At 35.7% G+C, this 24,567-nt stretch overlaps 2 protein-coding genes across 2 annotated transcripts in view; both read right to left on the bottom strand.

Annotated features, from left to right (window-relative positions):
• Positions 1 to 6,912, bottom strand: part of rps6ka2 (ribosomal protein S6 kinase, polypeptide 2) — a 33,428-nt gene extending 26,516 nt beyond the window's left edge. The window contains exon 1 of the mRNA XM_053502033.1: positions 6,526 to 6,912. Within this exon, the coding sequence (XP_053358008.1) occupies positions 6,526 to 6,624 (99 nt within the window). The 5' untranslated portion in view covers positions 6,625 to 6,912. The remainder of the gene's footprint in view (positions 1 to 6,525) is intronic.
• An 11,043-nt stretch (positions 6,913 to 17,955) lies between these two features.
• Positions 17,956 to 23,699, bottom strand: rnaset2 (ribonuclease T2). Its single transcript, XM_053501224.1, has 10 exons — positions 23,417 to 23,699; positions 22,248 to 22,339; positions 22,087 to 22,141; positions 21,751 to 21,800; positions 21,605 to 21,662; positions 20,364 to 20,428; positions 19,783 to 19,896; positions 19,564 to 19,609; positions 19,047 to 19,121; positions 17,956 to 18,918 (listed from the first exon to the last, which is right to left on the bottom strand). Exons 2-10 carry the CDS (start codon positions 22,313 to 22,315, stop codon positions 18,739 to 18,741), a joined length of 711 nt encoding a protein of 236 aa, XP_053357199.1. The 5' UTR covers positions 22,316 to 22,339; positions 23,417 to 23,699; the 3' UTR covers positions 17,956 to 18,738.
• Between the last annotated feature and the right edge of the window lie 868 nt (positions 23,700 to 24,567).

Here is a 24,567-nt window from a genome sequence, read left to right as displayed (position 1 = left end):
TATCCTAATTTGATATTTTATATATTGTTACAATTCTAAATAAAAGTAAAATGCTAATAACTTGCTCGTACAGCACAGGATGCTGTGAGGATTATGGAGGAACTGCAACATTTTAATACCTCAAATACCAACATACAGTATATACATAAAAAATGTATTATATATTATTAAAAATAGATTTTGAAGTCAATGTGACAATAAAGGAATTTTCACACAAAAGATTTGCGATACGTCACTGAATTGTTTTTTTCCCCATGTCTGTCTGTAACACCTCACTGAGGGATAGTAGCAAACTGTACAGGAAATGTCACTTCAGAGATATGAAATTTCCACAGGAATGAAAAGTCAGAAATTTATATAATAAAATATAATTCAGGGTTACATCCTAAACAATAATTTGACAGAATGACGTCAGGTAAATACAGTGGGAAACCGGATACCCCCATTTTCTGGGTTACGATAGCAACATGCTAGGCTGCTAACTCAGATGGGTGATGTCTATTGTCTTTCTCAAACTGTTTTAGATTAAACAAAACAATATGTCTGTATATTAATGTATCTGAGGCTAATACTTGCAAACACAATATAATTTATGTGAGAAGTAACTTTTTACTTTGTTTATTAAAGTAAAACAAGAAGAAGCTTCATGCTGTTTATTTCAGATGCTACAGTATATCTAGCCATCTTATTGACATCACTCTGTGAACGGGGGAAAAAAAAATAAATTTGGGAATAAAAACCACAAGTTGACTACTGTTGCTGTGGCATTTTTATATTGTGATAGGCACGCTCCATATTTACTCTGTCGAGAAAAAAGCGTTCACAGAGCTGTGCGAAAAATAGTAACAGTGCCATTACCAGGAGCAAGTAGTTTGAAAAATGGTTTTAAAATATCCTTTACACAAAAAAATAACATTGTTTTTTGCTATAGATAGTGTTCATTAACAACTTTTTGTTCTATATTTTAAAAAAAAAGTGCATGTCTTGTATATCTCTAATGTGTTGAGAACATTATGTCCATCTTACTACTGTTTACAAGTTTTCATACATTTTACAAGTTAAATTCCTAATAAATGCCAAGAGATTTTCTGTCTTTTTTCACTTCCCTGTACAAATGAAACCATACTTCCTTTTTTCACTGTTTTTCTCCTTAAGTACTACAGTAACATTGAATAGGTTAAGAACAACGCATTTTGAATTCCTGGCATTACAGTTGCAGTGCATGAACGCTTGCAAACGAGGAGCCATTCTCTTTCATCCCAAGGGAGCAACACAGTGTGCACTGGATAGCTTTCTTACATGATGTGAAAATGTATCCCTTGACCACCATTTTCAACATGACTAATGAGGGACCGATTCTCCGTACCTCTCCTGGCCTCAGAAAAGCATTGTTTTTACATTTCACTGAACAAGCTCTCAAGGCAAAGGGCAAGCGTGGACAGGAACATGACCAGCGGGTCCTGCTGAGCCTCGGGTTATAATCCGGTAGGAGGTGTGTTTGATGTGTTTGATGACATGGGCATGTCCTTATAAGTGAATTTGGAAGAGCTGGTATTCTACTTCGAGCCTCTGCCAGACTGTCAAACTTACTCGACGTAGAACTCCCCCGGGATAAAATATGGACGCAGTCTGACAAAAAACTGAAATTTGAAAACTTGTGTTTTAACAGTTATGTGTCCTGGGTTGCACCATCTGTCGTTCTCGAATACCACAAGTCCACCTCCTCTCCATCTTCCGTTCTCCTTTGTGTTTTTGTTGGCACATATGATACAAAATCTGCCCACCTCTTAGATATGTTTTAGGCTCTTTTTTCCTAACAGACTCTACAACACTAGGTGCTCTGTTTGTTCCAGGACATGAAACCATTTGCCAGGATAACACAACAAGGGCACTAATCTCTGCTGCCGCATCATGCTGTCTAATACACTACTACCTTTCACTAGCACACACTGTAAAATATGATTGCAACTAAATCAACAAGCAGACCTGAGCACTAAAAAAAGCCTTTATTACATCTTACTGGATGAAGTGCATTCAAGGGATGGGGATCATTGTGAATGACCCGATACGATATTATCACAATAATACAATTTGCATTGCGATTCTACAAATATAACAAGTTTATAAATATACAAACTCTATATTATTATCATTATTGTTCTAAACAAACCTACCACACAGGATGCTGTACCTGACAATATGGGAATAGTTTAGAGTGCACCACCTGTATAATTATTGAGAAATAGAATATTTTGCCACCTCAAATGCAAACCAATATAAACTATAAATTATTAAAAATATTTGGTACTGTATATACTTGGTTTGGTAATACATGCCCTAACTGCCCCACAAAAATATAGCAATACTGTAACACTGAATGGATTTTCCCCCATCCCTAGTTTTTAAATGAACAATGATTTTGCTTATGAAATAGAAATAGTTAAAAATATATATAAAAATATCCATACGCCTTGACACCACTGTCTGTGTAAACCTATTGTTCACAACATGGGATAACACAAGTATATACAGAATTGTCTGTTTGAAAATGACTGACTTTTAAAAAATGTTCTTTAGCTGCGTCGTTTCTGATGTGCTTTAATGATTGTGCCAAACATCACTGAACAGATGAGAGAGAGAGAGAGGGACTTTACCCTTCTATAAGCATAAAAAGCATCAAGAGGCAGCAGGGAAGCTGAGAAAAGCACCCATCCAAGACGCTCAATTGTTTATGGTGTAGCACAGAAAGTGCAGTAAATTCACAGCTATACTACGTGCATTTATTAGAATGTTTTAAAATTGTATGCATAAAGGTATTCATTATTTTTCACCCAAACCATCAGTAACACTCATATTTCGAGTGAATCTTTATGTAGATTTTTTTATTTATTGCATTAAAAAAATCTTACTTTATTTAAAAACAAAACAAAGCAAAATGAAACTGCGTCTTTCCGACACAACATTAGGCCTGGCACTTTTCTTTGCTTAAATATTAAGGAGGTGAAGCACCAGTGCCCTTATGATACCATATCATCACGATCGGATGGTCCGCTGTGCAGACCCCTCGAAGGAAGCAGCTGAAAGAAAGTAGGTATACATACAAAGGGGCCCAAAAATGTATGTACACTTTACCAGCTGTAATCTATGCCCTTTGTAAATCTCGATTTAAATGATTACAGCAATGTGTAGTATTATGTTTGCTCTAAAGGTGTCGATGTTTTACATGTTGAAGTGTGGGTCTATCTGTTTGTTTGTATATGTGTGTGTGTGTGTGTGTGTGTGTGTATATATATATATATATATATATATATATATATATATATATATAGACTTAGATTTGTGAATCCATACCGATTTGAGCGTTCGGAATGAATAGATTGAAATAATTTTTTTTATTGAAATGGGGAGGGGCGGGGATATGGTGTTAGGTAAATTATCAAATCTTTGATAATCCATTCCAATAGGTACTGTAAGTATTAGCCATGTAAACACTTAATCTGATTGTTTCTCTCTTGTTAGAACAGATACGCTGCTGGAATTACATCTTAGCAAAATAAATAATTTTGGATCTAACCAAACCTATCTATAACTTCTTAAAATAAGTTTACAACAAACCAAATATAAGATTATTACGCTTATTTTGAATCAAATGTTTCTATAATTGCAAGCAAAAATATCTTGTTCTATTGGCTGGTCATAAAGAAACTACAAATTCCTCCAAATTAACAAATTGATCCGCTATTCTTTCTACACAAGTTTATGCCACATGAGGGTAAAATTAGGTGATGAAATGAGTTTCTGGGAAGGCAGTGCCTATATTTATGGGAGTTCCCTGAAGGCTGTTGTTTTTACATGACTTTTACATGACATGCGTGCAATGTTTTCTGACTTCTTGTGATTTTTTTTTTTGACAGCTCTTGCTGATTTAAAGAACCTAAGTCTATAAAATCCTGAAGGGATTTCAGCATGTAATTTCGAAGATGACTGTATATTGGGCATTCTAATAAGTGTTTTTCATCTTCTACACAAGTATTGCAAAATCTTAATCCTTTTGATAGGTGACATTTTGTGTCTTTGATCCTCTGTATATATTTTAATACAATGTTAATTTGCTAAAGTAACTGCGATCCTCAATGTCCTTAACGTGAGTCAGAATTCCAAATATCCTACAGCAACTCCTTATAGCCACTGCCTTCTGCCTTCTGCCTTGTCCACTGGAGAGGACATTTTGCTTCTTTACAATGGACAGAAACAATTTGTGCAAAAGGTTATATTCAGATTAAATGTTTTAAGCACATCTTTTAAAATCAGCGTTCATGTAATCAGTTGGAATCTCTAAGCAGAATGATTTAATCAGATTTCCATGTAAACAAAGCTACTATTGTGTCCTTGAGCAACACCCCTAACCTTCAACTGCTCAACTGTATCCTGTCGCGTCAGATAAAAGCATCATGCAAATCTAAAATGTAAAGAGGCCAGGAAAAAACAGGGCTCAAAAGCTTCTACAAATAAAACTCCAAAAAATATTAAAATAAAGTTAAGTCTTTAATTAAGGTTTAAAGTAGAGTTAATTTACAACTAAAGGTTTTATTTAAGTCTGTACACAAATGAATAAAGGTATATTCCCAGTTGAGTATTTTCGCTTCACTCTGAGTTTTTTTGCTGTGTAGCATAAAATGTCTCATCAGCTATTGATATTAATCACAGGTACACAAGCACTTTGACAGGTTTACTTCTAATACAGGGAGGCAGCTTTGTCAAGGCCGATCATGTCATAAAACATGTTGCCTGTTCGGGGTGAAGAAAGGCAGCTAAAATCATCATCATCTTCTATACTGTATGTTGTTCTATAATGTTCTATACATCATCTTCTATACTCTTCTATCTTCTACACTTATACTGTACAGAGTTATAGGGGACCTGGTCTCAGGAGACATAGGCACAAAACAGAGCACACTCGGGACAGGGTGCCAATTCATTACAGTGCACACACACAAACACATACACACATATACACACTACAGTCAATTTACATGTCTTTGGACTGTGGGAGGAAACAGGAGTACACAGAGGAAACCCAGTAAGCGGGGAGAACAAACACCACACACAAACTGGGAATTAAATGTGGGAATTAAACCCTCAACCCTGAAGGTGCGAGGCTACAAAAAAAAAAGACTACTATGTCACCGTGCTTCCCAGCTGAAATCAGTTCAAAGGAATTTCATAACCCAGAATATTTGCATGAAACTCAATAAGCGCTAAGTCAGTTCCTATGGTGTAAAATAATAATAATTAAAACAAGTAGTTTTATTCTTTACTTTTTGCAGCGACAGAAATACAGTTGTTTGAACCAAATGTTTTGCTTAAATGTATTAAAATGTTATTAAGTTCTTATTATTTAAAATGCAAATAGATTTTACCCCAAACCTCATTAACTCAAAAACAAGTAAGTTAAAAAAAGGTGTTTAAATAAAACCACGACTTTTGATTGTATGGAATAACCAAACATCTGGGTAGAAAGATTTCTTAGTACGCTTGAGCCATGAGTTTAAAACTCTGGCCTCCCAGGAACTCCTTTAGTAACCCAAAAATGTGGAAATGGCTTGGAGTGGTGCTCTATTATGAGGTTATGCATTGTCCTGCAAAAACAGAGCACCTTTGGTGATCAACCCAGGCCATATTTTTGCATTTCAGGGGAGGGATATTAAAGTGGTTCCTGGGAGGCTAGCGTTTCAGTCCGATCTTGGCTCTCATATACTAAAAAAAACATTCTACCTTGATGGTATCTACTGTATGACACTACTGACACACTGGAATGAGTGCATTATGTATAGCGGGGGATTATATAGAGAAATAGAGGGAGTTTTTACTCTCATAACTGCATTCTGTTATTGGACACAAAAAAAATTCTGGGTTGACTTGAATTGAGTGGGTGGAAATGATAAGAATAAAAGCTCCCTCTGGTTTTAATAATCTCAATATGTAAATGACATTAGTTAACACAATGTACAGGTGGTCTTCCTGAGTTTGAGAGAGCCTGGTGGGAGCCACACTTCCTGTCGACTACATCCTTCTCTCTCTTCTGGTACAGTACAGTGCTGTCAGGTGTACCTCTGAGATACTCAATGCTAGGGCTTGTTTGCTTACTTTTCACACTGTACTAACAGGATTAATCTTATTAATACACACTGTTTTCTTTTTTTATAAGACACTGTGAGGCACTTCAGAAGAAGGGCCTCATACAAAATGTGAAATGTAGGTTTTTATAAAGGTTAGGCTGGATTATTCAGTGGCATTAGTTCATTATTATTACTATTATTGTTATTATTATTAGTGTCCCATTGTATTGTCCTGGTGAGATCAGTGCTAGCTGAGTTTGCTGTGTCAGTGTGGAGGAGGTGAGCACTTTCACACGCATTGCGCTTTGGGCACGGCAGCAGCATTAGGACATTAGAACTTTCACATAGCAACAGAGTAGCAACTTCAAAGACAACACGCCGGTGGAACAGACATGCACGCGCTCACCTCGAGTTTGCACAAGCTGGAGCTCTTGGAGCGCGACTTCCTGCGCAGGTAACCCGAGAACCACCTCCTGACCGTGAATTTCCGCATGTTCGCGTCCATGGCGTCCCGACCGATTCGGTCGCTTGAGGACAAAATCTTACGCTGTAAATCCGGATCAAACACACACACACACACACACCCCAAGGTGTCCTCTCGACCGGCTGTTCCTTCTAATCCATAGTTTGCTAGAGGATTTCAGAAACGTGTGTATACGTGCGCGCGCCTCGGTTTAATCTACTGCATGGCGATCAGACATGACTCCGTGTCTCTCAGCATCCTCTCATCTCATCTCATCTCATCTCATCTCCTGCGTGCGTGGTGTCAGTGTGACCTGTTCAGCAGCTCTACCTCCAGCTATCCACACTCCCCCTATACGCAGTAACGCCTCCTCTCGGTCCCGGGCCGCTTCACTAGGGTAAAAATCGGCATCGGTGATTTCATCCGTTTTCTAACCAATCAGAGCGCAGGACGCAGGGTCGGTCTGAGAACGCGTGGGAAATCTGGGCTGGATGCGCGTGGAGGGAGCAGCTCACCTTGTGGGAGAGGCTGAGGAGCAGATGGAATGAGGACAGACTGAGATATCAGCAGGAATGTCAAATATTTATGTAGCTGAAAAGGAGTTTGTAGAAATAGGTAAAAGGTTAAAGCTAAAAAAAAAAAAAAAAAGCTGCACTGCAAAAAAAAAAAAAGTCCATAATTTTAACAGTAAAATACCGTATAAATGCTACAGAATAAAACCGTATTTCACAAAACTTGGGATAACCGTAGTATTTACAGTAAAAAAAAAAAAAAAACTGTAATTAGTTTTACAAAGTAAGACCTTAAATGTAACTGTTAAAATCATATGAAAATATGGTTTATTGCAGTAAAATAAAAAAAAAGTTATGGATGTAACATATAAACTCTCAGAGAAGGTATTTGTTACTAATATACTGAAGCATTAGTTTATATTTTACTAAACCTTTGTATTTGTTAATAGAGTTTAAAAATCTGAAAAATATTTGCTCTGTAAAAAATAAACCGTAAATTTTACTGTAAAAAACGTAATTTTGCCAGAAATTTACCATAAAAAAATCGATATCAACAGTATTGGTGGTACAGGATTGCACTCATTATACTTTGTATAATAATTATACTTTGTATAATTACATTAACCAAGGACTTTAAAGTCGTGAATGGTATTCGGCCCCTTTGATCACTGTGGCAAGGACAGGTGCAAGTACGCGCCACTTTGCCCGCCGCAACCGCTCACCAGCCTGTGCCCGCATGCCAGCAGGGCACTGCCCACCAGATCTGCACGTGCACACCTTTCCTTCCCCTTTTTCCCTTTCTCCCTCCTTTAACCCTTTCCTTCCCTAATTAAAATCCCTTCACGTAACTGTTCATAACATCGCTTTTACTCAACGTTTCGATGTAATGTGCTGTAGGACGCAGGTTAAACTTCAGCAAGATATCTATGTGCTGCAAAAGTTTCATAAAATTCTGTTCAGCTGCCGATTTAAGACGCGCCCACATGTGTTGTGTGCTGTCAAAATTTGGGTTTATAATCTGGAACAAAACTGTTTATAACTGCCCTTTTACTCAACACTGTGATTTCACAGGTTAAACTTCAGGCAGATATCTAAGTACAGCAAAAATTATAATAATTTCCGTCAGCCAGTTTTGCATGATGCTGTGACAAAATATGGCTGGACAGATGTACGGACATATAGACAGAAACAGTTCTGAAAATGGTTTTGGGTCCGCTAATGTGAAAAGTATTAAGATATTCCTGAGAGAGCGAGTTCTGACCAACCTACAGGCAAGATCTTAAATGTTTTACATAACCATTAAAAAAGTATGGATTAGTGTTAATCCACCCATACTCGAAAGATTAAGAAGTCCTAATCCTGCTCCTTTTACCTTTGCAGGTTTAAATCCAGATGGAGTCAGATCTATTTCAGCTTCTTGTACGTGGGATTTGAACCAAAAGTGCAGGGGAAGAGGTGTCAGACTTGATCTAGGTCCACCTACCCGGGAGACCAAAATTATATGTCGAAGGTGTAGAAAAGTGTAATGGTTAGCACTCAGGTCTGTGAATCCAGTGATCAGCGTTCCAATCTTTGGGGGAACCTGCAACTATGTGCCAGAATGTGTAAGCTCAGCTTAACCAAGGGTTTGTGCACTAATTCTGTGGATAGTGGTCGCTCAAAGGGTTAAGGTTTTGAGTTACTGTTAGAGAGGTCGGAAGTTACAAGCACATTATTTGCCACTATTAAGCCCTTGTGCAAACCCTGTCTGCTCCAGGGGAATGGTATCCTTGTTGACCAGGCTCGTATATGCCAAAAAAAAATCATTTCACTGTGCTGTAAAGTACATGTGATGATTAATTGAATCTTAATCTTAAATGTCTTGAAATCTTAATAGAATCTTAATTGGACATATGATCCAGGTCCTCTGCGAGGATGTCTGTGAAGACCTAATAGTAAGTGTGTTATTTTGTGTTGCACAGTGAGTTCGAGCTATAAGATCCAAGCATTTACAAATACCTCTACTATAATGACTGACTCAGTCAATAATAACAATGATGAAAGTCACCGTCTAGTCAACCACCATAGTCATTTTAATTAATCAGATGTTTGTAGGAAAACCCAAAACTACAGTAGGAGTAGATGCCTGTGGTTTTACAGAAAGACTGATGTATGGAAAGTCATTTGTAAGTGTGTTCAAAAACTGAGAAATGAATGAATCATAAACACACACATGAGAACAACTGTATAAAGAGTTTGTGCAGTATGGTAAATCTACATTTATATCACGAAATAGACATCCTTTTTGTGTAATTAAATCAAATAGGTACATACAACACACATAAGTCTACAGGTACACAACCCAATTAAACAACATGCAACCAACCACACAATCATTATCCAAATGCCTCTCTGAATAAATAGGTTTTCAGCAAAATCCACAGAGAACACCAATCTTAGGTCCATCAGTAGGCGGGACATTCCAAAGTCTTGGTGCTGCAGTCACAAAAGCCGGTCCACAGTCAGTCTTACATCTTGTGGATGGAAAATTTAATAGAATGTGCAAATTGGACCTGAGGGACCAACTAACAGAGCATGGTAGAGGGAGCGCCATTATATATTCAACTGCATGAGAGTGCAACGCTCTAAAACTGTTTTCCTAAGTGTAGGCCTTGTAATGGTACTGCAGGTGGGCCATGAGAGATCATTTATATTAAATAAATACATTTTAGAATTAAGTTTGAAATTACTATTAAACATTTGTGATTAAATATTTACAGTTTATATTTAATATTTATAATATTTGAGATAATAATATCATCAGAACTAAGAAAACAAAGCCATAGGATTTCAATTACATGATATTCTTATGAATCTATCCTATAAGCATATCTTATATATCTTAGAATATATGTCATCATTAACATGGAATAATCATAATAATGGCAAAAGGAAAGCCGATAATGGAGAATCACCATCACTTTTATTGTCCAGTGTCAAACAGTCAGAATACAGCAGGGGCAATTCTAATATCAGAGCTAAATGGCATCTGTATCTGTAAAACCTGTAACAAGTTGTTGGGGACCCCTTGACGGAAATAGTGAGCATGACTCTAAGCAGCTTAAGCTGTAATAGCAAAGCAATAAAAATGTTTAGGAATATAATGATGCATCATTATTATCATTGCTGTCTTTAGGGTTGCTTGAGGTTTGAGAGATAAACACTGTAAAACTGGATGTCATCAGCATAAAAATAATAAGAAATATCTCGAAAAAGTACTAATAATCTGCCCAAGATGAAGCTGATGTAATGAAAATCAAACAGGACCCAGAAGCAAGCCCTGGCAGACCCCATAACTAACTATGTTTAGACAAACCAAACAAAAAAGCTCCTATCCTTAAGGTAGGACATAAACCAATGAAGTCCCAAGTAACTTGACTGATGGATTTTATTATAACAAATTTAACTGTATTAAATGCAGGTAAGATCAAAAAGCATTAAAACATAAAGATGTTTCCCACATCTGCAGCCATCATGAAATCATTAGATTACTTAAGAGAAGCAGTTTTTGTTGACAGCATTTAAAAAAATTTAGATTGAAAAATTTTCATAAATCTTACGCAACATCAAAGTTGAAAGAAGTTTTATTGCCACAACTTTCTACAAGATCTTGGAAAGAAACGACAGCTAAGATGTAGGAGGATCGAGGTCAGATTCCTTGAGCAAAGGCTGGATGATAACAAGTAGGGACACAGCCTGATATCAATAAACAGTATACAGTGGAACCTTGGATTGAGAGTAATTTGGTCTGTGTTTAACAAGACGAGCAAAAATACATTTTAAGTTGATAAACGAGCATGGTCTTGATATACGAGTATTGTAGCATGCATGTGCTTTGTCTCCTGAGCTTTTGCGCTGTGGTATTGTGGATAATCAACTCCCATGCTCCCATGCTCAATTATTTTACATTTTGGGTCTATGTGTAGTGACTGTTCTTTAGTAACTGTACTGCAACAACGGCCCCTGGGAAGAAAAAAAAAGTTAAAAAGGCAGTTAGTTCCATCATCATGTCATATATTTGGGCCTGGATGTTTTAGCCCTGCCATCTAATATTGTATCATCACTAGCCATGACTGAGTTGTATGGTTGTATAGGGACTTCCTCTCTTCTCTTTTACTGCATAATTTTGTCTATTGTTTGCTTAGATAACTGAATAACTTACGAGAACAAAAGGATCATGAACCATGACTAATCAATATTGTTGACTGCTGTCTCTGACATCACAAACTAGACTTTATCTGTCTATTGATCTGATCCATCAACTGTAATTTAATGTGCGCTTATGCATGACTAAACATGGCCTTCTAAAAATAACAGCAAGAACACAGCACTGGTCTTAAATAATCTTGTTCTCTTTGGGATTATCTAGTGACTGCATCATGCACATAGTGACAGTGCTACTAGATTAGAAAATAATTTAGATTTTAATATACTCAGATGTGCAAAAACAGTAATTTTTAAGTAGTAGTTAAAAAGACTTAATTGTAATACGAGTGCAATAAATATACTTACTGTACCTAGATGCTATGAATTTGCAAACACGACCACGCCTACATTTGCTAATATATCCCTGGGTAAGGCTGTTCATTGCACCTCATACTAATGAGATGTCATATGTGGTGCCGGTGGTCTAACAAAAGCTACTGGCAGATGTGTGAGAACTAACATCAGCTTCAGTGCTAATGAGAAAGACAACTTCAGGCTGAATTGAATTTGCACATTTAGGGATGACTTAGGAGAGCGTGCTTTCTCGTGAAATCCTCTGAGACCTTGTTGAGATCGTGATACAGAATATTGCATTTGAATCAATTGTAGCCATAAAAGCCATAAAATACTGTACAGGAACAAATAATACCGTCAATAAACATGTTTTTCTATTTCAAACAGTTCAAATTTGTGGTGAGTAGGAAGTATTTAGCAGAAGGGAGCCTATCGGTGCTGATACTAACTGCGAGGCTAGAAATGTATGGATGTACAAAGATTCTATTTGAAAACAGTGAAAACACAGTGGACAGAGAAATGTGTCTTTATACTCTGAAGGGTTACGGTGAAGCGCCACTATCCAATTACTAGCGAATTTTCTTATTTATAGCCATCAATTAAATACTAATGATTAAATTAAACAAGAGCTTAATAAATTTGAGCTAAACACCCCTTTATCTATATTTACACACTATTCATTTAGTTGACCCACTTATGCAATGCGACTAGACTCTTTGACGGGTTATTTAATGAGGCCCCTGGTGCTGGACCTCCTTCCTGATGCATGCCATCCATCATTTGTAAGAGCCTGGGTTTCTAATTAACCGCCATAAAAAAAGATATTATGTACATACTCTCGGATAATTTACATAGCATGACCTTGACTGTCAGTGAGTTGACCTATGTACTGTATATGGAGCTACCACACATAGCCAGGTCTACATGTGTCCTGCTAATCGAAAAACCATGAACCATGAACAGGCGTATAATAAACACCTCCAGTTAACCTCCTAATAACGTAACACTTGACATTGACTCATTGACTTCTAACCTGCCAGCATTAATGGCCTATTGCTTAAGAAGAAAATTTTATTATTAATTTTTTTATAGATTTTCCTTTTTTTTAAAGAAGAAAATTTTATTATTAAAAAAATTATAGATTTTATTTTTTTAAGAAGAAAATTTTATTATTAAAAAAAATTATTGATTTTCTTTTTTTTAAGAAGAAAATTTTATTATAAAGAATTATAGATTTTCTTTTTTTAAGAAAAAAAATTTATTATTGAAAAAATTATAGATTTTCTTTTTTTTGAAGAAGAAAATTTTATTTAAAAAAAAATGTATAGATTTTCTTTTTTTTATGAAGTTATTATTTAAAAAACTATATAATTGTATTGACAATTAGATTAGACGTAAGCATGAAATAAAAATACTTGCTCCAAGAAAACAGAGAAAGTTTCCCTACTTTTAAATATTCATAAGGATCTTTCAAACAGTGTCAAAGAACATGCTGCTGTGAATAAAGCGTGACGTTTGTAAAAAGAACTTCGGAAGAATTAAACGTGCCACACAGTCATCTGACACCATGCAAAGTGTGACTGATAAAAAGCGTGTTAAAGAAATGCTGCTGCCGGTTCCAGTGACAAAGTGTTACCAGCAGTTGCTAAGTCATGACTAGATTTCACACACTCTCTGCTTTTAATGGCAATAAGAATGGCACGAGAAAACTACAGGAATGATTAGGCCTGATGTCGACCTCTGCTTTATGATGTGAATGTAAGCTATGATCACATGAAGACCTTCTCAGGAAAGCAAGATCAAAACTAACCCCTGCTGCAGAGGAGAAGTTCAGCAACAAAAATCACCAAATAACAAACCACCTCAGATTAGAGTAGCAGAAACATTTTAACATCAACTGTCAAAAGGAGATTATTACATATTTTGGACGGCTTTAGCTTTGTTTTACAATAAAGAAAGAAAAGAAATCATAAACAACCATGGAGTTAGAAAATGATTCCAAAATCTTGAGCGTCAGTGTATTATAAACACATATAGGACATGAAGTGTAATAATCAGTTGCGAGATTGTCAAATGGACTTATCTAACATGGATGGACGAATGCATGGGTGAATTTTAGCAACTAAATAGAAGTAACAGTTGCATTGATGTATATGTGCAAAATGTGGGAAAATATAATGTTAGTAAAATATTATGAATCTAGTCTGTGCAATTTTCTATTTCAATTAATATTTTGTTGTATTTAGCACAAGAAGTTGTTTATTTATACTCCCATGAGGTCATGTTAGATAGCATACTTAGAATACATCAAGCCAAACTACAGGTTAAAGAAGTTATACCCTAAACAATGTCTATATAATATAATATAATATAATATAATATAATATAATATAATATAATATAATATAATATAATATAATATAATATAATATAATATAATATAATATAATATAATATAATATAATATAATAAAAGGGACGTTTAAGTTAAACTTGAAATTTCCTGCGGACGATATCCAGTTAATTATGGTGTTAAGACTGAGTGGTGCAAATGTTTTAAAGAAGGCCGTATATCTGTGAATGACCATCCCTCGGTCCAAGCCATTTCCATGTTTGGTCCATTTAGGGAGTTCCTGGGAGGCGTGCAGCAGGCAGTCTGAGCATGGCTCTGGCATACTGTGAAAATGTTCTACTCTTATGGTATTTAAGCACTAATGAAACCCCGGGATAAGAACATTGTAGTGTTGTAGGGGATGATATACTGTAGAGAAATAAAGGTAGTTTTTACTCTTATAACTATATTCTGTTAGTCTGCAATATCAAAAGTCCTGATTTGGCCTGAACACCCACTCCTACTGTATGTGCACCTGGAGCTGATTTCTTGTACTTTTTCTGGGTGAAAAATGACAGAAAATGAACCTTGACACAATGTTCCTGTTCCCGGCATGCTGAGTTGCCCATTATCAACCCCATTTAGGTCACATTAACCCACCTGTCTGACCCAGCAAGCCAAACCCAGCAACGGAGATGTAAAAATAAACCAGCATTTTTGGAAAGTATATATTTAGTGCTAAAGAAACGGCAACTGCAATGGGAATATCTTAACAATGCTTCCTTTATAAAGAAAACAAAGAAACGGTTCCAAGCTAACCTGCCATTCTGACCCTATCCTCTTTTCCTGTGCTGTGCCAGAATCCAGAATACTGATTTTTTTTAAATGGTAAGAGTATATTTAAACTTCGGACTGACTGTAATTTACCAAAGATTTAGAAAAATCCGAAAAGGTGAATACATGTCATTTATTACTACATGTAAAATTAGTGTAAAAAAAATAATAATAATAATAAAAATAAATAACAACAATAATAATAACAAATAACAATAATACATCTGACATAATCACCAAGCTATATGTTTAAACCAGCTTTTTCCAACATGCAGACATAACCCTCTTGAAAGCATATGCTTTATGCAAAATGAAATGCGAACGTTCAAAATCTTAAGCATTAATTACTTCATCATAGTAGATGACTTAAGTGTTATCCATCAAAAGCAACTCTTAGTGCAGCAAATTCATATTTGCAGATCTTTATACAGTACTGTATATGTCAACCCAAAGCAGCTATTCACAGTAGCTCGAGTCAGTTTACTGCCTTCTTGCCTAATCATGCTCTGATTATTTTTTTTCTGTATGTAAATGATAAGCCAGTGGCAGAATAAACACTGCTGGCAGACGTGATAGGGGCAACAAAGTGTTCTTCATGCTGCGCCCGTCACTAAAATATACTCTATGAGTTATTCTGTCACCAAGTCGCACCTGTGCATCAGTTATCCATCAGACGAGAAAGTGTCAGGTATCCTGCTGCTTAATTCAGTCTGTCTGCTGTCTTTTTTGTTTATCTCACGTTTTATAGCTTATACTTTCTGGCATAGAGAGATGAAAAAAAAAAAACAGCTCTGTGCTCACTGTTACGTACATCTCTGACTGCGTATAGAAAGATGGGTATAATCAAGGACTACTGATGTAGAATGACATGGTCAGGTTAAAATTGCATATCTTTAAGGAAGACATTTTAGTTTTTTGGTCCTAGCAATTACTAGATAATCCCGAGTCACTCTTTGCAAAGATATTTATATGCTTTTAATACCATTTTCTAGTTCAGTAGAAGATTAGTCACAGGCTTTTCCTATTGTCACTGAGTTAATGGCAGGGGATTAGATGAGGTCAAGCAGATTTCAGAATACTGGTCCAGGTTTTAGGTATTGAAGGATTTAAGGTCATGTCAAATAATGCCGAAATAGCACATTGTAATAGGACTTAACCAGTGGTGAAGAAAGTTTAAACTGTGGGAGGAAACCCACCAAGGACAAGGGAAGAACATGCAAACTCCATGCACATGAAGACGAGAATTGAACCTGGACCCTGGAGGTGCAAGGCGACAGTGCTAACCACTACGCCACCGTACCACCTACAAAAGAACTTGACTAGACCTTTACTTCTGATCTCCGACACCTAAACTACATTGAGAGTTTCAAGAAGGAAGGCAAATCATGCAGTTATGTATAATAATAATAATCAGGAGGTGATATTATGACTTTAAATACAACACATCATTGTGGTCACCTACCGAAGTGCCCTACATAAATGTAGTAAAGTTGAAAGAAGGATATAGTGGAGTAAAAGTAAAAATATATCAACCAATATATTTACTCAAATATATGCATACATATATATTTATCTATCTGAAAACTGTCCAAAGTAAATGCATTAATTACTGTTCCCTTCTGTAAACTGTAAACACTGTAAAAATCTTACCACTGTTAAACTAAGAAGCCCCTGATCACATAAAACAAACCCGCCAGGCTCTCTTGTGTTATGAGTAACAGGTAAGAAGGATCGGGTTTATTTAATGATGGTCGTTATTATTTCATTTTGATTATTTTAATTCTGCAGTGTGTGGGAGGTACTGTACTGTATCTACAGTAGGAAAAAGAAAAACAGCCAAGGATGACCCACGTCACTCACGGATAACGTCCCAGCCTTAAGGTGTAGTTTGGTGAGCATGATGAATCACTAGCTATGAATATAATTGTTAACTGTAATTGTGAACTAAAACTGTTCTGTAATTACAAATTAACCTAAAATACATGTTTTTAGGCCTGGAGGATGGATCAGCTGTGTTATTTCATCCAAACTCTCAAACGGAATGAACTGTTTCTGCTTAACTGTAATTATAAACTGTTTTTGGAGCACACAATTATTTCCCTCAACACCAGTAACACTTAAATCTCACAGCCCTTAGGACTTGGATAAGTACTGCCGTCTGATCAGTAATCAACTGAACTGATAATTCTGTGCTGATACGCTCACCCGCCACTTCATTACCGTCATGTTCAAGAAACCAGTCTGAGATGATTTTAGCTTTGTGTCTTGGCGTGTTATCCTGTGCTCATAAAGGGATGCACGTGATCAGAAATACCCAGGTACAAGAAAATACGTTCCACATTATTACACCAGCAGCAGCATGAACTGTGGATACAAAGCAGGATTGATTCGATTTCCTCCAAAGTCTGACCCTACTGTCCAGATGTTGCAGCAGATGTTCTCATCAGACCAGACAGCGTTTTATCTTCTATTGTTTTTTTTGTTGTTGTTGAGCACATGTAACTTGTAGCTTCAGTTTTTTGTTCTTAACAAACAGGAATGTCACCCAGTGTGGCCTGCTGCTGCTGTAGAAGATTCGGCTTCAAGATCCATGTGTTAGCTGTTCAAATATGCTCTTCAGCATATTTTGGCTGTAACAAGAGGTTACTTGTTACTGTTGCCTTGAGCCAATATGGCCATTCTCACATTCTATATAAAACCAGAAAGATGGTTAAGGATGAAAATCCCAGTAGATCAACAGGTCCAGAACACCTCAGAGCAGCCTGTCTGGAACAAACATCACACCATGTTCCAAGTCACTTCAATTAAATCTTCTTCCTCATTCCATATCTACGTGCCTAAATACACTGGATTGCTGCCATGTGATATTTGCGTTAAACAAGCAGTGTACCTAATGAAGTGGCCATAGCATGTGTATATAGTGTATGTAGCATGAGTAAAAGACTGCAAATATTTTAAACAGTTCTTGTGGTTGGTCTTTCTCTAAGTTTGTACTGTTCATTTTCAGTCAACTTCCCTCTGTAACCTAAGACTAAGATGCTTTTCTGTTCCTTACAATTATTCAGGAAACCTGTTCACATAGCAACCTAGTTTGATAACTTGCCCTAATAAAGTCAAATCACAAGCATACAGTATCCTGAAATAAAGAGCACACCAGTAATAAACAACCTTTTATTCAAATTCAGTACTTTGGATTGAATTCATGCACACAAATATACAAATAAGACCCTTTCAATTAAGTTCCAATCAATTATATTCAGTATAGAAAACAACAACCAACCAAGAGATATAACATCATAATCAGCAGTGAGACATTATGTTACAGTACAGATGTTTAATGGCTTTTATTAACATTCTGAGCTATAATGCTGAGCTGTGTGGCATGTTCTTGAATAGCTGATGGAGAAAATGATTACTGCTGATGTGTTAAGGCACTGATCATAAAGTACTTTCGATAAAATGTATTTTAAAAGTGTTTACTTTCGGAAACATTGTTTACTTTCGGAAACATTGTTTAAACCTATCTACATCTGTTGAGAATGTTTCATATTAAACATTCATTCAAGGTTAAAATTTTCCATAATAATTACATAACATCAGAATCACTTTTTCAGCCTGCTTGAGATATTGACAGTGCAAGCAGTGACCTCCAGTGGTCTAAATATGAATTGCACTGAAATACTAGCCTATAGCCTATTGCCTGTATAAGGAAGTCTACTGCTCGAAACCTGTGTGGTAAAATCAGTGAGGTGTCCAAACTGGCATTTTAAACAGGCTGTCAAAAAACAAACAAACAAACAAACAAACAAAAAAACACTGTTCCCTCAAGAGTTTCGTATTTAACATGCCAAAACAGAACGGACGTGAATTATGGTTGCTTCATATCTGATTGCACCACATCATAGACACGAACGGCAACAGCTTTAAGAAAGCGTCGCGTCTAAAGAGAGCTTCCAAGCGGAGGATAATACACTGGCACGGAGATGTCGCATACAGTAAATCCTGTGTGAAAGCTGTTGCTTTGGCTCTGAAGCTCCTCCCTGCTATGTTCACACTCAACAAGCTGGAACTGCTTGTCAAAACAGATCTCAATCTGGCCCAAGATTTGAAAATCCGTTTGCTTTAAAAAAAAATAATAATAAAATTGGGGGAAAAAAATGTACAGAAACATCATAATTAGGGAAGAATACAGACGATTCAATTTAGAATTAAATGTTTCAGAATAAATAAACCCATTCTGATTCCTACCTTTTGTTCGGAAACACACTGGATTTTTGGAGTTACACCATATGAACTGCTGATGCTGTTTTCCAAATCTGTTAACTAAGGAAAAAGTCAGCAGTGAGATCTCAAGACACAAGTGCATAAAAACCACAGCTGATTGTTACAGCAGTTGAATAAAAAAAAAATGCAAAATGTGGTCAGCTTTCTAACAGGAACAATAAATCACTGTTTCCTTATGTGCTAGTCTCATGTTTTTTAATGCTCTATATAAACTGAAGCAAAACAACTGGAAGGGTAATGAAATGTATTAAAGTCACCAGATCTACTGAAATCTAGCAGGCAATCTTTTTGAATCACTGAGTAATAAAGATTCTGGGATACGTGTCTGGAACTAGGCTACTGTTACTATTACTATTATTGCTAAAATCACTGAGCTAGGAATGGATTTGACAGCAACTTATTACACAAGCAATTATATGACAACAATAATAATAATAATAATGTAAATGCAATTATTGTAATACAAGTCATGGCAACTTACCTTGTAGTAGGTTTCAGAAGGAACGATATTGCTCTTCCTTAAAATGCTAAAGTAAAAATAAAAAAAAATAAAAAACGAATTATGAATTTAAAAAAATTTGTGCAACATTTAGAAACTAAGTATTGACACTGATGACTCCTTCCATAAATGTTGTATTAATGTCGGCTTACAGTAACAACCTAATAACAAACCCCCCTGTATATCACAAAGCTCACCCACCCATCAAGGTCCAGCTTGTGGTAAAGTTCCAGGGCTTTGCTGAAATATTTGTGCTGAGTGTTCATGGCCTCCGCTTTAGCGGCACATGTCCCATGCTTCGTCCATTCATGCTTCCTAAATAGCCATAGAATAAATCAATCATTTGAATAAGTCATAGCAGTCATCATAATGGCAAATAATAAAGATTATATACACACAGCGATCAGCCACATTATTAACACCACTGAATATCAGATGAACTTAATATCATTGATGATCCATCAGATGCCAGTAAACTGGTGACAGGCACTGAAGGCTCACCCAAGCACATAGACAGAAATGCCTGTTGCGTATGGGACTTGGCAGACAAATAGCTCAAAGTTTTTGACGCGGCCTCCAAGCTCTTCAGATCTGTATCCGATCGTGCATCTATGGGATGTGATGGACAAAAAAATTCTAATCCATGGGGGCCTTATCCCACGACCCACAGCACACCTACAGAGGCCCTGTGGAGCATTGCGCCGTGGGGCAAGGGAGACCCAAAACCAAGGTGGTTTTAATATTATGGCTAATCATTGTATATCAAAGCCTACAGATCTAACCAGAATATTGTAGATTCAGGTTTAAGGAGATTTGGCCAAAAAATTTTCATTTCTGGTAGCAGGTCCTGTAAAACAAACAACGACAAAAAAGTTAAGGTAAGTAGTGGTGGTATGAATAATAATGGAAAGTCAGACAAATGGTACAAATGACCCAAACTCAACTGAAATGACTGTGCAGATATGACTCCACAGTCAGCAAATGTCCTAAAGCTGTACTAGTTTCTTTCTGTACTGCACAAATGTGCAGAGGAAACTATTTTCTAAGAATACTTACAGAAATAACACAGATAACATGTCTATAACCACACCCCTTTGCATCAGAGGAGATTTATCAAACACTAACACCTTGCCGGTAAGTATTGTGGGTCAATGTATCAACAGCCTCTTATTAGATTAGATTTAACTTTATTGTCATTGCACATAGTTACAAGGCAACGAAATGCAGTTAGCATCTAACCAGAAATGTAAGTTAGCAGTGGGATATAAACATATATACAGATCTATAAAACTATATATATATATATATATATATATATATATATATATATATATATATTAATTAATTATATTAATAATATATATATATATATATATATATATATATATATTTATATATATATACACTTCTGTAAATCTTCTGTAAAATATATGTATATTAATATATGTATATATGTGTGTATAGATATACTCTCTGCATTCCCATCCAGCTGTTAAGTTATTTATATGTATTCGTATATAAATATATATATTTATATATACATAAAAATAAAGGCTATGTATGAATTGGATTTACAGAAAAATATACAGTATGTATATATTTAAATGAATATACAGTATAAAGTTAGCAGAGATGGATGAATTGATTGACTGAATATGTGTAGATATACAGATATGTCTAAATATAAGTATATGGGATAAATATATAAAGAAACTATATATGGTTGAATTTACAGCATGTGCAATAATATGGATATATAAATATATAAACGAATACATATGAATAACTTAACAGCTGTATGGGAATGCAGAGAGTATATCTATACACACATATATACATATATTAATATACATATATTAGTGTACTGTCTATGTGTACTGTCTTATCAATAGGAGTCTAGTTTTTTTTTTTTTTTTTTTAAGATTTTATATTTCCGTATTCATATTTTGAATAAAGGCTAGTATACAAATTATGTGATTCAACACATCCATATTGACATGCACTTACATGTTCACATACTTACTTCGATCAAACTTGCATTGAAATGCCACGATGCATTACATTCAGCACCACTGTTGGGCCTGTTAACAATGACATTTTATTATGTACCATAGAACAGCTTGGGTAAGAAATCATGCAGAAATGAAAGGACAGCGCTCTTAAACATACCATAATCCATGCAGGGTCCAGTAAGTAAAGTTTGTAGTGCAATGTTCCATCTACAAGAACACAAGAATATTAGATTACAAGTATTTTACACACGAGCGCTGTTGAATTCTCAAATCTGAAGGTGTTAATTAAGATTCTGTTACAGCATGGCTCTGACAGTAGAATAAATTAAACAGAATTTAAGACTGTTTATAGGAGCTACAACACAATACTCGGGTTTTAATTTTTGTTAGAACCTTCTACATGATACATGTAGTTTACAGTTCAGTGAATTCGATGACATAACACAAGAACAATGACATCACGCTAACGGAAATCTTTCATTTAAGTTCTTACACTGCAAAACGTTTGTGGCCAGTGGTGAGTCAGGATGAGTTTGGTCCATTCTTTACTAAAAGAGGGACAAGTTCAAAACACTAATAAGTACTAATTCAAATTCATTACTTATAGCAGTTATTGACATAATTTCAAATTATAATTAAAAAAAAGAAGCTTACTTATGAATGCTATGGGCAGATGTCAAGAGCACATATCCAAGACACAGGAGGATGACATGTGATTTCATGCTTCTTCAAGAATAAGTCAAGGTCTGAAATACAAAGACAAAGAGAGAGAGACACAGCGTTTATTGTTGAAATGTTTGAAAAGATGATTATGCAAGGACAGAGTATACGCAATGAGCTAGAGTTTTTGTTTAAAAAACATTTTTTTGTAAGAAAAACTGGATGATGATGGTTCCTAGCTAAATTTACAGTAGCAGTCAAGAATTTGGACACAAGTTTGGATTGATATACAACATTCTTGAACAATACTGGATTTTTCCAAACAAATAATTATGCCATTAGATTATTAAGTAACAACAAAAACAACAACAGTCAGTAGGTATTCTTAGACAAGAAGGTTAGCTGTTTTGGAACAGTTCTTGCAAAAACAGTATTGTCAAGTGTATTTGCAAAACCTATCAAGCACCATGATAAAACTGGCTCTCATGAAGTCCTTCTCAGGAAATCAAGTCCAAAAGTTACCTTTGCTGCAGATGAGAAGATTAGAGTCGGTTTGAAGGCTTTACAATCATTTAAAGCATTATTTTACAACGTATAAATAAATAAATAAATAATAATAAAAAAGGCCACGGAATTCAAAGCTGTGTCCAAACTTTGACTGGTAGTGTATACAACTTAAACTTTTTATGCTGAACAGAAAAGAAATGTAAATGGAAGGAGTCTCCAGTACCAAGTCTTTGGAACAGTGTGTTAGTTCAGGTTTTCACTTCAGAAAAGTCCAAGGACGTAACAAGTGTTAACACCAACAGAGGAAAAGAGGAATGACTGTTTGCCTCCTGTGAAATAATTTATTGATTTTTAAACAAATGAAAAAATAATTAATTACTGGCTAATTATGTGAGAAGATGGTGCTAGAAATGAAGTTAATGAAGTATTGGAAAATGGAAAAAAATCAACCTTAAAAAACTTTAAGGCAACTCACTAATTGATTCAAAGAGTCGATTCTTTTGAATCCCATAAAAGAATTGTTCAAAAAGAGCGAGCTGATAGAACGTGAATAATTACAAAGAGCTACGTGAAATGGAAAAACGTTACAAATAATAAAGACAGTAATTTTAAAGTAAACGAATATCTAAAGGAGGTCAGAACAACGACCAACTTACCGTTTTCTCCTTGCTGTACTGGTGTGAGACTGTTTTCTCCTAACAACAGTGTGTGTGTGTGTGTGTGTGTGTGTATGTGTGTACGCAACAAAGAACTTCCTCTAGACTGCGGCTTGGTTTTTAATAAACAAACGATAAATAAAGAAATAAGAAAGAAAACTACCAAAGGGAAAAAAATAACCAAGTAAGTGCTAGTTAACTTCTCCAAACGCAGTCACGTGATCGCCCTAGTGACCAACACCCGCTTCTAAACATGTTTACGCCGTGAGGTGCAGTTATGTTGTCGTTATGTTGTAACGTTGGGGTTGCCAGATGCAGTAAATAGAGATTTTAATCAGTTAAAAAAAATAAATATCATAAACATATCGAAAGATTTGTTAGGTTTATTCTCCATTTTCGCAAACATGAATATTTTATTCTGTAAGTCCGGTAATATAAAACAATATGTATTGATTTTTTTGAGCAAACGATTGCAATGTGTAAAATACAGGTTATATATATCTGGCAACCTTGTTTAACTCTTGGGACCACGTGATATGCTGCGCTCGCAGCCGTGCTAGCGCTGTACCTAATACGTCAGTAAGTCCGCCATATTAGCAGGGGCAATATATATATATATATATATATATATATATATATATATATATATATATATACCGAACTTGCTGAATAAAATCTCTATAAAACACTGACTGGAATAAACGTATATTTCCATGGTGGCTTAGTGGTTAGCTTAGTGCTCTCTCCATGCTTGGTGGGTTTCCTCAGGGTACACTGGTTTCCTCCCACAGTCCAAAGCCGTGCAGATTATTTCATTATGTGTTCCCAAATTGTGTGTAGTATGTAAATAAGCATGTGAATGTTAACTTGTGGTCCTATCATGGTCATAAATTAGAAATAAATACGGTGGGGCCCTTCACGGTCCCTAGCTGGACTCCAGAGGTTCCTATATAAAGAAATTAAATATGCAATAATATCTTTTGAACAGTTGATGTTGAATTGTGTCTGCTACTTATGCTCTGTAAAGCCTTCATAGGCTTCAAGACTCAGATCCTAGGTGCTTGGTTGGTTAATTGATGATTTTTGAGTCTGGTAACTCTAAATTACTTTCTCCTCTACAGCATATGTAAGTAGGCTACCTCCGTGTCTTA

This window comes from Clarias gariepinus, chromosome 8 (assembly GCF_024256425.1).
Source record: "Clarias gariepinus isolate MV-2021 ecotype Netherlands chromosome 8, CGAR_prim_01v2, whole genome shotgun sequence".
Classification (NCBI taxonomy): domain Eukaryota; kingdom Metazoa; phylum Chordata; class Actinopteri; order Siluriformes; family Clariidae; genus Clarias; species Clarias gariepinus.
The sequence above is the reverse complement of the archived record's forward strand: the minus strand, read 5'-3'. Positions and strand labels throughout refer to the sequence as shown.